Raw genomic sequence first — 17,627 nt, 5'->3', positions numbered from 1 at the left:
TTGCGTTGAAAAAACAAGCCTGAAGGCTTTGGGGGAAAAATTCGGTTGGTTGCACCACCCATTAGCACCTAAAGAGGTCGAGAAGTGGGGCGCTAACCAACTAGCGTCCGGGCGCAGCGAACCCTGCGCCTCTTCCCAAATTGAGCGGACATTTAGCACAGGCGCTAAACCGTAGCGCCCGCTCACCGGCGCACACAGATCATGATGTCATTCCAGAGTGCAACGCCCTTGGGGCGCCCCGGTCCGGAAATTCAGTGGCGCCCCCTGCCTTACCGCCTGGTGCTAGCAACGACTGGTTGAGGGGACCGTTATGCTGTCTGAAAGGGACTAGGGGAGCGCTATTTAAAGGGGAACACCTGCCTTTTTTTGAAGGTGACATTTTTGCACCACACATTGTGAGAGAGAGAGACAGACTTCTGGAGAGATTCCACGCTGTGTGAAGGAGTTTTGCAGGTTGGTTTTGATTTGCCCTTCCTTGTATCGAATTAGAAGAGACTATGGGGTCTGCACTCTGAGATCTTTTCCTGGTTCTCTCCATTGTTCTTTCCAGCAGATTAGATGTACAGGTCTCTCCAGGCTGAGATTCAGGCTGAGATTCAAGGCTGCAATGAGCAGGGTGTGGATGGAGAGCAAGGCAAGATCAACCCTCTCCTTTAAGAAAAAAACAGAAAATGCAGGAGAAACTCAGCAGGTCAAGCAGCATCTGTGAAGAGAGAAACAGATTTAACGTTTCAGGTCGATGACCATTCGTCAGAACTCCCCTTTAAGAAATGGATGGTGCCAGTGTGTCTGTGTTCCATTCCTGACTGAAATCACATGAGCTTCACCAGCACTGTGAGGTAGCGCCTCGCTCCGCTGGGTTAGCGCCTTAAGACTGTCGTGCAGCGCCTGATTTAGTGCCGCAATCACCCTCAGGGGCGCAGGTACCCAATTTCTCAGGAGGTGGCGATACTTTGCGCCTGGCGCTAAACTTTGCGCACCGCCAATACTAGCGCCCCAAACAGGGCGATACCGAATTTCACCCCCTTTGTGTCTTAATGCGAGGAGCATTCGTAATAAGGTGGATGAATTAGCTGCGCAAATAGAGGTAAACGAATATGATTTGATTGGGATTATGGAAACATGGCTCCAGGGTAGCGAAGGCTGGGAACTCAACATCCAAGGGTATTCAATATTCAGGAAAGATAGGCAAAAAGGAAAGGGAGGTGGGGTAGCATTACTGGTTAAAGAAGGGATTAACACAATTGTAAGGAAGGATATTACCTCTGATGATGTGGAATCTGTATGGGTAGAACTGAGAAATACCAAGGGGCAGAAAACATTAGTGGGAGTGGTATATAGACCTCCAAACAGTAATGCGGAGGTTGGGGATGGCATTAAAAGGGAAATTAGAGAAGCGTGCAAAAAGGGCACAGCAGTCATCATGTGTGACTTTAATCTACATATAGATTGGGCTAACCAAATTAGTAACAATACTGTGGAGGAGGAATTCCTGGAGTGTTTACGGGATGGTTTCCTGGACCAATATGGAGAAGTTCCTGGACTCTATGTTTCAGGAGGTAGTCACACCTATGAAATTAATTAATTCAAATGTAGTCCGTGGTCAGGGACAGGACGGTGTGACTATGAGTGAGGCAGGTACAGGGATCCAGGAGGTAGTGTTAAAGGAGCCGCAGCCCTTGCTCTTGTCAAACAGTTTTGAGATTCTTTCTCCCTGTGAGGGCGGGAGCGGGGACTGCAGGGAGGATGAGCAACCTGGCCGTGGTACAGGGGGCCATTCAAGTGGGGGGAGTAAAAAGAAATGTTGTAGTGGTAGGGGATAGTATCATTAGGGGGAGAGATAGGGTTCTCTGCAGTCGAGAGCGGGAGTCCCGAAGGCTGTGTTGTCTGCCTGGTGCCAGGGTTAAGGACATCTCTTCTGGGCTGGAAAGAAACTTGGAGTGGGAGGGGGAGGATCCAGTTGTCGTGGTCCATGTTGGTACAAACGACGTAGATAGGACAAGGAAGAAGGTTCTGTTAAAGGAGTATGAACAGCTAGGGGTCAAATTAAAAAACAGAACCTCAAGGGTAATAATGGATTATTACCTGAGCCACGAGCGAATTTGGCTAGGATAAATAAAGTTAGACAGTTAAAGGCGTGGCTCCAAGACTGGTGTGGGAAAAATGGGTTTTGCTTCTTGGGACACTGGCACCAGTACTGGGACAAGAGGGAGCTGTTCCGTTGGGACGGACTTCACTTGGCCAGTGCTGGGACTAGAATCCTGGCGAATCATATAACTAGGGCTGTAGAGAGGGCTTTAAACTAATTAGTGGGGGGGAGGTTTCTAGAGAGCAAATAATAAAAATGACTACGGAGAAGGTCATAGACTTAGGTAGCAGTGGGGAATTAAAAAACAGAGCGTGTCAGGAAGGGACAGAAAGTATGGAGTAAAAGGTAAAGTAGTAAAAGGGGAAAAAGCAGGAACTAAGTGTCAAAACATATTTGTAAGTTCTTTATCTGAATGCACGTAGCATTTGTAACAAAATGGACGAGTTAACGGCACAAATAACTACATATGGGTATGATCTTGTGGCCATTACAGAAACATGGCTGCAGGGTGACCATGACTGGGACTTAAATATACCAGGTTATTTAACAATCAGGAAGGACAGGCAGGAAGGAAGGGGAGGTGGGGTGGCTATGTTAATAAAGGAAGGAATTACTGTAATACAGAGAAATGATATTGGGTCAAAGGATCAGGATAGTGAAACAGTTTGGGTGGAGATACGGAATAATAAGGGGAAAAAAACACTAGTGGGCGTAGTCTATAGGCCTCCGAACAGTTGCAACTCTGTTGGACGGAGTATTAATCAGGAAATAGTTGAGGCTTGTAATAAGGGAACAGCTATAATTATGGGGATTTTAACTATCATATTAACTGGACAAATCAAATTGGGCAGTGCAGCCTTGAGGATGAGTTCATTGAGTGTATTAGGGATGGGTTTCTTGAGCAGTATGGAACTGAACCGACCAGGGGGCAAGCAACCTTAGATTTGGTCATGTGTAATGAGACAGGATTAATTAAAAATGTCCTAGTAAAGGATCCCCTTGGAATGAGTGACCATAACATGGTTGAATTCCATATTCAATTAGAGGGTGAGAAGGTTGGATCTCAAACAAGCGTGCTGAGCTTGAATAAAGGAGACTATGAAGCTATGAGAGCGGAATTGATTCGAGTGGACTGCGAAAATAGATTAAAGGGTAAGATGGTACATGATCAGTGGTGTACATTTAAGGAGTTATTTTACAACTTCCAAAAAAAATATATTCCACTGAGGAAAAAAGGGTGTAAAAGAAAAGATAGCCATCCGTGGCTAAGTAAAGTAATTAAGGATAGTATCCGACTTAAAACAAGGGCATATAAGGTAGCCAAATCTAGTGGGAGGATAGAAGATTGGGAAGTCTTTAAAAGACAGCAAAAAATAACTAAAAGATTGATTAAGAAAGGGAAGATAGATTATGAAAGTAAATTAGCAAAAAATATAAAAACAGATAGCAAAAGTTTCTATAGTTATGTAAAAAGAAAAAGGGTGGCTAAAGTAAATGTTGGTCCCTTAGAGGATGAGATCGGGAAATTAATGGTGGGAAACATGGAGATGGCAAAAACACTGAACAATTATTTTGTATCAGTCTTTACGGCAGAGGACACTAAGAATATCCCAACACTGGACAAACAGGGGGCTCTGGGGGGAGGAGCTAAATACGATTAAAATCACTAAGGAAGTGGTACTTGGTAAAATAATGGGACTCAAGGCGGATAAATCCCCTGGACCTGATGGCTTACATCCTAGGATCTTGAGGGAAGTGGCGGTAGGGATTGTGGACGCATTGGTAATAATTTTCCAAAACTCCCTGGACTCGGCAAAGGTCCCGGCAGATTGGAAAACTGCTAATGTAACGCCCTTATTTGAAAAGGGTAGTAGGCAGAAGGCTGGAAACTATAGACCTGTTAGCCTAACATCTGTGGTTGGTAAAATTTTAGAGTCCATTATTAAGGAGACAGTAACGGGACATTTGGATAAACATAATTTAATAGGACAAAGTCAGCATGGTTTTATGAAAGGGAAGTCATGTTTGAAAAATTTGCTTGAGTTCTTTGAGGAAGTAACATACAGGGTGGATAAAGGGGAACCAGTGGACGTAGTGTATTTAGACTTCCAAAAGGCATTTGACAAGGTGCCACACAAAAGATTATTGCTCAAGATAAAAAATCATGGGATTGGGGTAATATTCTGGCATGGGTGGAGGATTGGCTATCTAACAGAAAGCAGAGAGTTGGGATAAATGGTTCGTTCTCAGACTGGCAATCAGTAACTAGTGGTGTTCTGCAGGGGTCAGTGCTGGGTCCCCAACCCTTTACAATCTATATTAATGATTTGGAGCAGGGGACCGAGTGTAACATATCAAAGTTTGCAGATGATACAAAGATGGAAAGGAAAGTAGTGAGTGAGGAGGACATAAAAAACCTGCAAAGGGACATAGACAGGCTAAGTAAGTGGGCAGAGATTTGGCAGATGGAATACAATACTGGAAAGTGTAAGGTTATGCACTTTGGCAGGAAAAATCATAGAGCAAGTTATTATCTTAATGGCAAGAAACTGGAAAGTACTGCAGTACAAAGGGATCTGGGGGTCCTGGTGCACGAAACTCAAAAAGTTAGTATGCAGGTGCAGCAAGTGATCAAGAAGGCCAATGGAATGTTGGCTTTTATTGCTAGGGGGATAGAATATAAAAACAGGGAGGTATTGTTGCAGTTGTACAAGGTATTGGTGAGACCGCACCTGGAATACTGCATACAGTTTTGGTGTCCATACTTAAGAAAAGACATACTTGCTCTCGAGTCAATACAAAGAAGGTTCACTCGGTTAATCCCGGGGATGAGGGGGTGGACATATGAGGAGAGGTTGAGTAGATTGGGATTCTACTCATTGGAGTTCAGAAGAATGAGAGGCGATCTTATTGAAACATATAAGATTGTGAAGGGGCTTGATCGGGTGGATGTGGTGAGGATGTTCCCAATGATGGGAGAAACTAGAACTAGGGGGCATAATCTTAGAATAAGGGGCTGCTCTTTCAAAACTGAGATGAGGAGAAACTTCTTCACTCAGAGGGTAGTAGGTCTGTGGAATTTGCTGCCCCAAAAAGCTGTGGAAGCTACATCATTAAATAAATTTAAAACAGAAATAGACAGTTTCTTAGAAGTAAAGGGAATTAGGGGTTACGGGGAGCGGGCAGGAAATTGGACATGAGTCTATGTTCGGAACGGTCATGGCCCTGTGGGTAACGGAGCGGGCCCTGGGGCCGTGTAGCCTGGTTCTGCTCGTACTTCTTGTGTTCTAATTATGTGTTAGATTTCAGGAGATGGTTCTATTCCTGTTCCTGGCTGGGGTGGAGATCACCTTTTACAGAAGGTAAGTACTGTAGAAAATATAGGGACAGTGATCTCCTGGACGAGTTTCGATCGCCTAGATGGGTCGGAGAGGAATTTCCCAGATTTTTTTTCTCCCAAATTGGCCATTGGGTTTTTTATCTGGTTTTTCGCCTCTCCCAGGAGATCACATGGGTTCGGGAGGGATGTAGAGTGATAGTAGATTTGAGATTAGGATCAGATCAGCCATGATGGTGGAGCAGGCTCGAGGGGCCGATTGGCCTACTCCTGCTCCTATTTCTTATGTTATGTTCTTATGAACCAACCAGAGATCAGACCATCTTAGACTGGGTATTATGTAACGAGAAAAGATTAATTAGCAATCTTGTTGTACGAGACCCCTTGGGTCGGAGCGATCATAATATGATCAAATTCTTCATTAAGATGGAGAATGAAGTAGTTGACACAGAGACTAGGGTCCTGAATTTAAATGAAGGAAACTACGATGGTCTGAGGCACAAATTAGGTAGGATTGATGTCATAGAATGTCACTCAAAGGGTTAACGGTGGATAGGCAATGGCAAACATTCAAAGACCGCATGGATGAACTACAGAATTTGTTCATCCCAGTTTAGCATAAAAATAAAACAAAAAAGGTGACTCAACCGTGGCTAACGAGGGAAATTAGGGATAGCATAAGATCCAAGGATAGGACATATAAATTGTCCAGAAAAAGCAGTAATCCAGAGGATTGGGAGCAGTTTAGGATTCAACAAAGGAGGACAAAGGGATTAATTAAGAAAGGGAAAATAGAATATGAGAGTAAGCTTCCAGGGAACATAAAAACTGACTGTAAAAGCTTTTTTGATATGTGAAGAGAAAAAGATTGGTGAAGTCAAGCGTAGGTCCCTTGCAGTCAGAATCAGGGGAATTTATAATGGGGAACAAAGAAATGGCAGGCCAATTAAATACATATTTTGGTTCGGTCTTCACAAAGGAGGACACAAATAACCTCCCAGAAATGTCGGGGAACATAGAGTCTGATGAAAGGGAGGAACTGAAAGAAATCAGTATTTGTAGGGAAATGGTGTTAGGGAAATTGATGGGATTGAAGGCCGATAAATCCCCAGGGCCTGATAATCTACATCTTAGGGTACTTAAGGAAGTGGCCCTAGAAATAATAGATGCATTGCTGATCATCTTCCAACATTCGATGGAATCTGGAACAGTACCCATGGATTGGAGGGTAGCTAATGTTACCCCACTATTCAAAAAAGGTGGTAGAGAGAAAACGGGGAATTACAGACCGGTAAGCCTGACATCGGTAGTGGGGAAAATGCTAGAGTCCATTATAAAAGATGTAATAGCAGATCACTTGGAAAACAGTGACCGGATCGGACAAAGTCAACATGGATTTACAAAAGGTAAATCGTGCTTGACTAATCCACTGGACTTTTTTGAGGATGTAACTAGTAAAATAGATAAGGGAGAACCAGTGGATGTTGTGTATTTGGACTTTCAGAAGGCTTTCGATAAGGTCCCACATAAGAGATTAGCGTGTAAAGTTAAGGCACATGGGATTGGGGGCAAGGTATTGACTTGGATAGAGAACTGGTTGGCAAATAGAAAGCAAAGAGTTGGAATAAACGGGTCTTTTTCCAAGTGGCAGGCAGTGACTAGTGGGGTACCGCAGGGATCGGTCCTTGGACCCCAGCTATTCACAATATATATTAATTATCTAGACAAGGGAACTAGATGTAATATCTCCAAATTTGCAGATGACACAAAGCTGGGTGGACGTGTGTGCTGTGAGGAGGATGCCAAGAAACTACAGGATGATTTGGACAGGTTGGGTGATTGGGCAGAAGCATGGCAGATGCAATATAACGTGGATAAATGTGAGGTTATCCACTTTGGTGGCAAAAACAGGAAGGCTGATTATTATCTGAATGGCAATAGATTGGGAGAAGGGGAAGTGCAACGAGACCTGGGTGTCCTTGTGCACCAGTCGCTGAAGGTAAGCATGCAGGTGCAGCAGGCGGTTAAGAAGGCAAATGGTATGTTGGCCTTCATAGCGAGAGGGTTTGAGTACAGGAACAAGGATGTCTTGCTACAGTTGTACAGGGCCTTGGTGAGACCACATCTTGAGTATTGTGTGCAGTTTTGGTCGCCTTATCTGAGGAAGGATGTTCTTGCCATGGAGGGAGTGCAGCGAAGATTCACCAGGCTGCTACCTGGGATGGCAGGAATGACGTATGAGGAGAGATTGGGTCGATTGGGCTTGTACTCGCTGGAGTTTAGAAGAATGAGAGGGGATCTCATTGAAACTTATAAAATTCTGGCAGGACTGGACAGACTAGATGCAGGAAGGATGTTCCCGATGGTCGGGAAATCCAGAACCAGGGGTCACAGTCTAAGGATAAGGGGTAGGCCTTTTAGGACAGAAATGAGGAGGAATTTCTTCACCCAGAGAGTGGTGAACCTGTGGAATTCTCTACCACAAAAGGCAGTAGAGGCCAATTCATTAAATATATTCAAGAAGGCGTTGGATATATTTCTTAAGGCTAAAGGAATCAAGGGGTATGGGGAGAAAGCAGGGACCGGGTACTGAACTTGGATGATCAGCCATGATCGCATTGAATGGCGGAGCAGGCTTGAGGGGCCGAATGGCCCACTCCTGCTCCTATCTTCTATGTTTCATGCAAATACCATGTCGCACAGGTAATTAATTTGCAATTATTTAGTCTTACTTTTTGGTATCTACATAACCAGATTAAACAGTTAAAATAGTTGTTTGATGTGAAGAAGAAAATGTTCAAAGTAAAGCAAAAGCGGAGAACTTTAAGCAGTTGTCAGCAACACAATTAAACACATTAGGCCTAGAAATTCAGTGGGTTGCGCCACCCGTTAGCACCTTAAGAGGGCGCCTTAAGAGGGCGCTAAGTGGGTCGGTAGCCACTGGCCACGCCTCCCGCTAAATTCAGCGGGACGCTAATGGCAGCGCTAGCCGTTAGCGCCGCGCCGCTACCGATGACGTCATCGGTGTGCGCAGCGCCCCGCTAATGCCCCGATCACGATATTTAGATGCGCCCCCTGCTTTAACGCCAGACGCTATTTGCGACCGGTTCAGCGGGGCCTACCTGCGGCTGTAGAGGCGCTAATTAAAGAAGAGGTGCGGGGCGGCCATTTTTTTTGCTGGCCGCCTGCCAGCACCTCTCCACGCTGCCGTCCCTGTCCTCCTGAGCACCCCCCCGCAGAGTGCCGACTGCGTTCCAAGAACCCGGCACTTCTCCTCGGTGCCGGGCTCTTTTGCCGGCACTTGCGATCCTCGATCGCGCTGCACAAGGCCCCTCCCCTTTAAGAAGGGGAGGAAGGCCTGCAGTACCGCAGCGCGCCGTGCCGCAGCGTGTGGCGCTGTGGCACGTTGCGCAGCGATATTGAGCTGCAGCGCCCCAAGGAGGATGCGGGGTGCCTCCAGTAGCGCCGCGCTTCCCTCTGGGGTGCGCAAACTGAATTTCTGGCGGGCGGCCGCGACTGCTTCCAGGGCGCTACTTTTAGCGCCCTGGCGAGGCTGGCGCCCCAAACGGGGCGCTACTGAATTTCTAGGCCATTACAGTATTAAAAAGTTGCAGAAACATGAAATGATTTACATTTTTTTATTTAAATGAAAAGTTTATTGGGATCGGTACTTGATATGTGAGCTGGTTGACACTTTTATATACTTATATACAGATGAACTTTGGAACAAAAAAAATTCTCACGCATGATAGGTAAAGTGATGAGAAATATATGTCATAAATTCAGAGGGAGTAGTTCAAACGTCTTTTTAAACAGCTTGTAAATTTGTAGGCGTTCTTGCATTGCCCTTTGACTGCTGGCAGGCGCAGTAAATTCCCCTGTCTCTTGGGATGACTGGTGTAGTATCATTTCAGTTCATGTGTTCAGATGCCAAAAGAAACTGTTGCAGTAGTGAAGCTACTCAAATGTCAAATGTAATATTACCCAATAACAAAAGTAATTAAAACACAATTTTAATTAAAAATAAAACATAATTCTGCTTATCCCTATCAACCACATTCTCTCTTTCCCATTCGCTCACTATTTTGAATATCTTAATTTATTTTCTCTAATCAATCTATTCTCTAACCCTTTTCTAAAAATAGCGAGAAAACTTTTTACTGACCTCCTTTCTCCTTCCTTCTCACTCCCTTTTGTCTATTTTGAAGGTGGGAACAAGATCCTAAAAAGTAGGATTTCCATTGCTTGAATACCAACCCTCCATGAATGGTCAGCAGTGTTCCAAAGATCAGTCTTCATCAATCTGAAGTATCTCAAGTCAACTTTATCTTTGCTTGTAATTTCTGTAACTCCATTATTAGATCTGCCAAATTTAACCTTATTGAAAAGAAGCATCTCACACAGTCATCCTGCTCCTTCACATCTGCTCCTTCTGATCCCTTGCCAAAGCTATTGCTCTGACCTTTTGTGAATCCTCCTTTCCATCTGTCTTCTGTCCTGATAGTTCAGTTGCCATCTATTCTAAGGACAAAGCTGATCTTTATGTCTTGCTTTTTTTTTAAACTTTAATTTCAATAACCGTGGTAAAGAAATCTCCCTCCCCTGCTCCATCCACCTTTCTTTCTCCCTGTTAACTTATTTCTATTCCCGAGGAAACTGATTCCACTTAGTCTTCAAACTACCACCCATTGCTCTTAATGTTATGAGAGCTGCAGTTCATTCTCTAATTACCTGTCAGTTTTAAAAACTTGGCACAAAACGTAGTTGCCACTGGTGATCATGTTGCCTGCATTATGCACCACTGGAACTCTCCTCTTGAACATTTTAGTTAATAATATGACATTAGCCTTCAATATCTCCTACGTATTTAGCACATTCTGGCATCATGCCCTTCTGCCAACCTTTTATTGGATAATGTTTCTTTTAATCTTAGGTTATCATACAATGCCGGGTAAACCATAGGTTGATTTTGTTGCAAAAACTTGTTGAAAACCTCAAAACACAAACAGAAAGTATAATCAGTTTAAAAGGTAAGCATTTTATTTTTTTTTAGAATTCTATAAAAAATGTTAGTGCAACATGTACCACGTAACTATATATTTAATAGATTAATATTTTATACTTTCACCTAGCCGGGCAAGTGGTGGAAGTGTCAGTAGGAGAGCATTTTGGCGACAGTGACCATAATTCGGTGAGATTTAAGGTGGTCATGGAAAAAGACAAAGACGGCCCGGAAATAAGGGTTCTAAATTGGGGGAAGGCCGATTTTAATATGATAAGGCAGGATCTGGCCAAAGTGGACTGGGAGCAGCTGCTTATAGGAAAATCCACATCAAAACAGTGGGAGACTTTCAGAAGGGAAATAGAGAGAGTACAACGCCAACATGTTCCTGTAAAGGTCAAGGGTGGGACCAACAAGCAAAGGGAACCTTGGATGACAAGGGATATACAGAAATGCATTAGAAATAAGAGGGGGGCTTTTGGCAGTTACAAAAGACTAAAGACAGAAGAAGCCCTAGAGGAGTATAAAAAGTGCAGGGGCATACTTAAAAAAGAAATTAGGAGGGCGAGGAGGGGCCATGAAATAACACTGGCGAGCAAAATAAAGGAAAATCCTAAGATGTTTTATAAGTATATTAAGGGCAAGAGGATAACCAGGGAAAGGGTAGGGCCCATTAGGGACCAAAGTGGCAATCTGTGTGTAGAGCCAGAGGATGTAGGCGGGGTTTTAAATGAATTTTTTGCATCTGTGTTCACTATGGAGAAAGACGATGCAGACATAGAAATCGGGCAAGGGGACTGTGACATACTTGAACATATTAGCATCGAGAGGGAGGAGGTGCTAGCGGTTTTAGCGGGCCAAAAAGTGGATAAATCCCCAGGCCCGGACGAGATGTATCCCAGGCTGCTGTGGGAGGCAAGGGAGGAGATTGCAGGGGCTCTGACACTAATTTTCAGAACCTCTCTGGCCACAGGGGATGTACCAGAGGACTGGAGAACAGCTAACGTAGTACCATTATTCAAGAAGGGTAGCAGGGATAAACCAGGGAATTACAGGCCAGTGAGTCTAACATCTGTGGTGGGGAAATTATTGGAAAAAATTCTGAGGGACAAAATTAATCTCCACTTGGACAGGCAAGGATTAATCGGGGATAGTCAGCATGGCTTTGTCAAGGGTAAATCATGTCTAACAAATCTGATCGAATTTTTCGAGGGGTTGACTAGTGGGGTGGATGAGGGAAATGCTGTGGATGTGGTGTACATGGACTTCAGTAAAGCTTTTGACAAAGTCCCGCATAGGAGACTGGTCAAGAAGGTAAGAGCCCATGGGATCCAGGGTGCCTTGGCGCGTTGGATCCTAAACTGGCTGAGTGGCAGGAGGCAGAGGGTGATGGTCGAAGGTTGCTTTTGTGACTGGAAGCCTGTGTCCAGTGGGGTACCTCAGGGATCGGTGCTGGGTCCCTTATTGTTTGTGATCTACATAAATGATTTGGATGAAAATGTAAAAGGTATGATCAGTAAGTTCGCAGATGACACGAAAATTGGTGGGGTGGTAAATTGCGAGGAGGAAAGCCTCCGGCTACAGGACGATATAAACGGGTTGGTCAGATGGGCGGAAAAGTGGCAAATGGAATTTAACCCTGAAAAGTGCGAGGTGATGCATTTTGGACGGACAAATAAGGCAAGGGAATACACAATGAGTGGTAGGACCCTAGGAAGTACAGAGGGTCAGAGGGACCTTGGTGTACATGTACATAGATCCCTGAAGGCAGCGGAGCAGGTAGATAAGGTGGTTAAAAAGACATATGGGATACTTGCCTTCATTAGCCGAGGCATAGAATATAAGAGCAGGGAGGTTATGATGGAGCTGTACAAAACGCTGGTGAGGCCACAGCTGGAGTACTGTGTGCAGTTCTGGTCGCCTCACTATAGGAAGGATGTGATTGCTTTGGAGAGGGTGCAGAGAAGATTCACCAGGATGTTACCTGGGATGGAGCGCCTCAGCTATGAAGAGAGGCTGGACAGGCTGGAGTTGTTTTCCTTGGAGCAGAGAAGGCTGAGGGGGGACCTGATTGAGGTGTACAAAATAATGAGGGGCATAGATAGGGTAGATAAAGAGGAACTTTTCCCCTTAGTGGGGGGGTCAATAACAAGGGGGCATAGATTCAGGGTAAGGGGCAGGAGATTTAGAGGGGATTTGAGGAGGAACTTTTTCACCCAGAGGGTGGTTGGAATGTGGAACTCAATGCCTGAAAGGGTGGTAGAGGCAGGAACCCTCACAACATTCAAGAAGCATTTGGATGAGCACTTGAAATGCCATTGCATACAAGGCTATGGACCAAATGCTGGAAAATGGGATTAGACTGGACAGGGATGGATGGGCGGCGCAGACACGATGGGCCGAAGGGCCTCTTTCTGTGCTGTAAAACTCTATGACTCTATGACTCTATGACCTGCTTACGGCAGGTGGTGAGAGAGGCAACACAAGAGAAAAACCTACTTGAACTCGTCCTCATCAATCTACCTGTCATTGATGCATCTGTCCATGACAGTATTGGTAGCAGTGACCACCACACAGTCCTTGTGGAGAATAAGTCCCGTCTTTACACCGAGGACACCTTAAAGGCCATTGTGTAGTGTGGCACGATTACCATGCTAAACGGGATAGATTCGGAACAGATCTAGCAGCTCAAAACTGGGCATCCATGAGGTGCTGTGGCCCATCAGCAATAGCAGAATTGTATTCCACCACAATCTGTAACCTCATGGCCCGGCACATCCCTCAGTCTACTATTACCATCAAGCCAGGGGAACAACCCTGGTTCAATGAGGAGTGTAGAAGAGCATGCCAGGAGCAGCCGTACCTAAAAATTAGGGACCAACCCGGTGAAGCTACAACACAGGACTACATGCATACTAAACAGCAGATGCAGCATGCCATAGACAGAGCTAAATGATCCCACACCCAACGGATCAGATCAAAGCTCTGCAGTCCTGCCACATCCAGCCGTGAATGGTGGTGGTCAATTAATTGGTGGGAGGAGGAGGCTGCATGAACATCCCTATCCTCAATGATGGCAGAGCCACACGTGAGTGCAAACGTCAAGGCTGAAACGTTTGCAACCATCTTCAAGCAGCACTTACTCACCAATAATCTGCTCTCCGATGCTCAGTTTGGGTTACACCAGGACCACTCAACTCCAGACCTCATTACAACCTTGGTCCAAACATGGACAAAAGAGCTGAATTCCAGAGGTGAGGTGAGAGTGACTGCCCTTGACATCAAGGCAGCATTTGACTGAGTACAGCATCAAGGAGCCCTCGTAAAATTGAAGTCAAATGGGAATCGGGGAAAATCCTCCACAGGCTGGAGTCATACCTAGCACAAAGGAAGATGGCTGTGGTTGTTGGAGGCCAAGCATCTTAGCCCCAGGACATCACTGCAGGAGTTTCTCAGGGGAGTGTCCTAGGCCCAACCATCTTCAGCTACTTCATCAATGACCATTCCTCCATCATAAGGTCAGAAGTGGGGATGTTCGCTGATGATTGCACAGTGTTCAGTTCCATTCGCAACTCCTCAGATAATGAAGCAGTCTGTGCCTTCATGCAGCAAGACCTGGACAACATTCAGGCTTGGGCTGATAAGTGGCAAGTAACATTTGCGCCACACAAATGCCAGGCAATGACTATCTCCAACAAGACAGAGTCTAAGCACCTACCTCTTGACATTCAACGGCATTACCATCACCGAATCCTCCACCATTAACATCCTGGGGGTCACCATTGACCAGAAACTTAACTGGACCAGCCACATAAATACTGTGGTTACAAGAGCAGGTCAGAAGCTGGGTATTCTGTGGCGAGTGACTCACCTCCTGACTCCCCAAAGCCTTTCCACCATCTACAAGGCACAAGTCAGGAGTGTGTTGGAATACTCTCCACTTGCCTGGATGAATGCAGCTCCAACACTCAAGAAGCTCGACACCATCCAGGACAAAGAAGCCAAAATTGGGAGAGCTGTCCCACAGACTAGTCAAGCAACAGCCTGACTTAATCATACTCACAGAATCATACCTTTCAGCCAATGTCCCAAACTCCTCCATCACCATCCCAGGCTATGTCCTGTCCCACCGGCAGGACAGACCCACCAGGGGTGGCGGCACAGTGGTATACAGTCAGGAAGGAGTGGCCCTGGGAGTCCTCAACATTGACTCCGGACCCCATGAAGTCTCATGGTTTCAGGTCAAGCATGGGCAAGGAAACCTCCGGCTGATTACCACCTACCGCCCTCCCTCAGCTGATGAATCAGTACTCCTCCATGTTGAACACCACTTGGAAGAAGCACTGAGAGTAGCAAGGGCACAGAATGTACTCTGGGTGGGGGACTTCAATGTCCATCACCAAGAGTGGCTCGGTAGCAGCACTACTGACCGAGCTGGCTGAGTCCTGAAGGACATAACTGCCAGTCTGGGCCTGCGACAGGTGGTGAGTGAACCAACACGAGGGAAAAACCTACTTGACCTCGTCCTCACCAATCTACCTGTCGCAGATGCATCTGTCCATGACCGCATTGGCAGCAGTGACCACTGCATAGTCATTGTGGAGACGAAGTCCCGTCTTCACACTGAGAACACGCTCCATCGTGTTGTGTGGCACTACCACTGTGCTAAATGGGATAGATTCAGAACAGATCTAGCTGCTCAAAACTGGGCATCCATGAGGCGCTGTGGGCCATCAGCAGCAGCATAATTGTATTCCGCCACAATCTGTAACCTCATGGCCTGGCATATCCCTCACTCTACCATTACCACCAAGCCAGGGGACCAACCCTGGTTCAACAATGAGTGTAGAAGAGCATGCCAGGAGCAGCACCAGGCATACCTAAAAATGAGGTGCCAACCTGGGGAAGCTGCAACATGCATGCTTAAAAGCGGAAGCAGCATGCTATAGACAGGGCTAAGCAATCCCACACTCAACGGATCAGATCAAAGCTCTGCAGTCCTGTCACATCCAGTCGTGAATGGTGGTGGACCATTAAACAACTATCGAGAGGAGGAGGCTCCAAGAATATCCCCATCCTCAATGATGGTGGAGCCCAGCACGCGAGTGCAAAAGACAAGGTTGAAGCGTTTGCAACCAACTTCAGCCAGAAGTGCCGAGTGGATGATCCATATCGGCCTACTCCCGAGGTCCCCACCATCACAGAAGCCAGTCTTCAGCCAATTTGATTCACTCCACGTGATATCAAGAAACGGCTGAGCGCACTGGTACAGCAAAGGCTATGGGCCCCGACAACATCCCGGCTATCGTGCTGAAGACTTGTGCTCCAGAACTAACCGCACCTCTAGCCAAGCTGTTCCAGTACAGCTACAACACTGGCATCTATCCGACAATGTGGAAAACTGCCCAGGTAAGTCCTGTCTACAAAAAGCAGGACAAATTCAACCCGGCCAATTACCGCCCCATCAGTCTACTCTCAATCATCAGCAAACTGATGGAAGGTGTCATTGACAGTGCTATCAAGTGGCACTTACTCACCAATAACCTGCTCACTGATGCCCAGTTTGGGTTCTGCCAAGACCATTCGTCTCCCGACCTCATTACAGCCTTGGTCCAAACATGGACAAAGGAGCTGAATTCCAGAGGTGAGGTGAGAGTGACTGCCCTTGACATCAAGGCAGCATTTGATCGAGTCTGGCATCAAGGAGCCCAAGTAAAACTGAAGTCAATGGGAATCGGGCAAAACGCTCCACTGGCTGGAGTTATACCTAGCACAAAGGAAGATGGTTGTGGTGGTTGAAGGTCAATCATCACAGCCCCAGGTCATTGTTGCAGGAGTTCCTCAGGGCAGTGTCCTAGGCCCAACCATCTTCAGCTGCTTCATCAATGACCTTCCCTCCAACATAAGGTCAGAAATGGGGATGTTCGCTGATGAGTGCACAGTGTTCAGCGCCATTCACAACTCCACAGGTAATGAAGCAGTCCATGCCCGCATGCAACAAGACCTGGACGACGTTCAGGCTTGGGCTGATCTGTGGCGTGAATGTTACCTGCCACTTAAGTGCCATGCAATGACTATCTCCAGCAAGTGAGAGTCTAACCACCTCCCTTTGACATTCAGTGGCATTACCATCGCCGAACCCCCCACTGTTAACATCCTGGGGGTCACCATTAACCAGAAACTTAACTGGACCAGCCACATAAATACTGTGGCAACAAGAGCAGGTCAGAGGCTAGGTATTCTGTGGCAAGTGTCTCACCTCCTGACTCTCCAAAGCCTTTCCACCATCTACAAGGCACAAGTAAGGAGTGTGATGGAATACTCTCCACTTGCCTGGATGAGTGCAGCTCCAACAACACTCAAGAAGCTCGACACCATCCAGGACAAAGCAACCCGCTTGATTGGCACCCCATCCACCACCTTAAACATTTACTCCCTCCACCACTGGCATTCCGTGGCTGCAGTGTGTGCCATCTACAAGATGCACTGCAGCAACTCGCCAAGGCTTCTTCGGCAGCACCTTCCAAACCCGCTGTTAGATCCGTGGTTCAGTGGATAAATAATTACACAGATGCTGTACATAAACAAATAACAGGTCTTTACTGGAGGAAGGTAATCTCTAGACTGGGGTACAGAGGCATGCGCACAGCTTATATACCGGTGTAGTCACTGCCGGTACTACAGTATACAGGAGCTGTAAAAAGTAGTTCTGACTTAAAGCACATACACTACAATTCCTCCCTTTTTAGATTAATAATACCCCCTTAATATTCAAATAACAGTTACATTTTTACATGTACATTCAATAACAAAAGTCCATTTATAGATTCAGTCTTTGGGGCGGCTTCCTGACCCTTTCGGGATAGCGCCTTTCCGGAGGTTCTTGTTCTTGGTGCAGAGGCGATTCTGACCCCCTTTCAACGGGCAGTTCATCGGGTTCCACTGCTACTGGGTCTGAAGTAGATACTACCGGTATGTCGGGTTCATCCCCAGGTACTCGAGACATGGGGTTGACGCATTCCTGTGACGCTAAGATCTGATCGACGTGGCGTCTCACAGTGTTCTCCCCGACATCCACTGTGTACATTAATGGCCCCTGCCGTGTACATATCGTTCCGGGTTGCCACTTCTCTGTTCGATAGTACCGGGCCAAGACTGGTTGCCCTACATTGAAGCTCCTTGTCGGCTTCTCGTTGATG

At 46.2% G+C, this 17,627-nt stretch overlaps 1 protein-coding gene across 2 annotated transcripts in view; it reads left to right on the top strand.

The window, feature by feature from the left end:
- Nucleotides 1–17,627, top strand: part of cfap221 (cilia and flagella associated protein 221) — a 382,896-nt gene that overhangs the window by 225,394 nt on the left and 139,875 nt on the right. For both annotated transcript variants that reach the window (XM_085986538.1, XM_085986539.1), the window contains exon 14: nucleotides 10,360–10,456. In XM_085986538.1, the coding sequence (XP_085842664.1) occupies nucleotides 10,360–10,456 (97 nt within the window). The remainder of the gene's footprint in view (nucleotides 1–10,359; nucleotides 10,457–17,627) is intronic.

The sequence above is a fragment of the Somniosus microcephalus genome, chromosome 4 (genome assembly GCF_052327205.1).
Source record: "Somniosus microcephalus isolate GS21.2 chromosome 4, FLI_Smic_1.0, whole genome shotgun sequence".
Taxonomy (NCBI): domain Eukaryota; kingdom Metazoa; phylum Chordata; class Chondrichthyes; order Squaliformes; family Somniosidae; genus Somniosus; species Somniosus microcephalus.
This window is presented reverse-complemented; position numbering and strand designations above follow the sequence as displayed.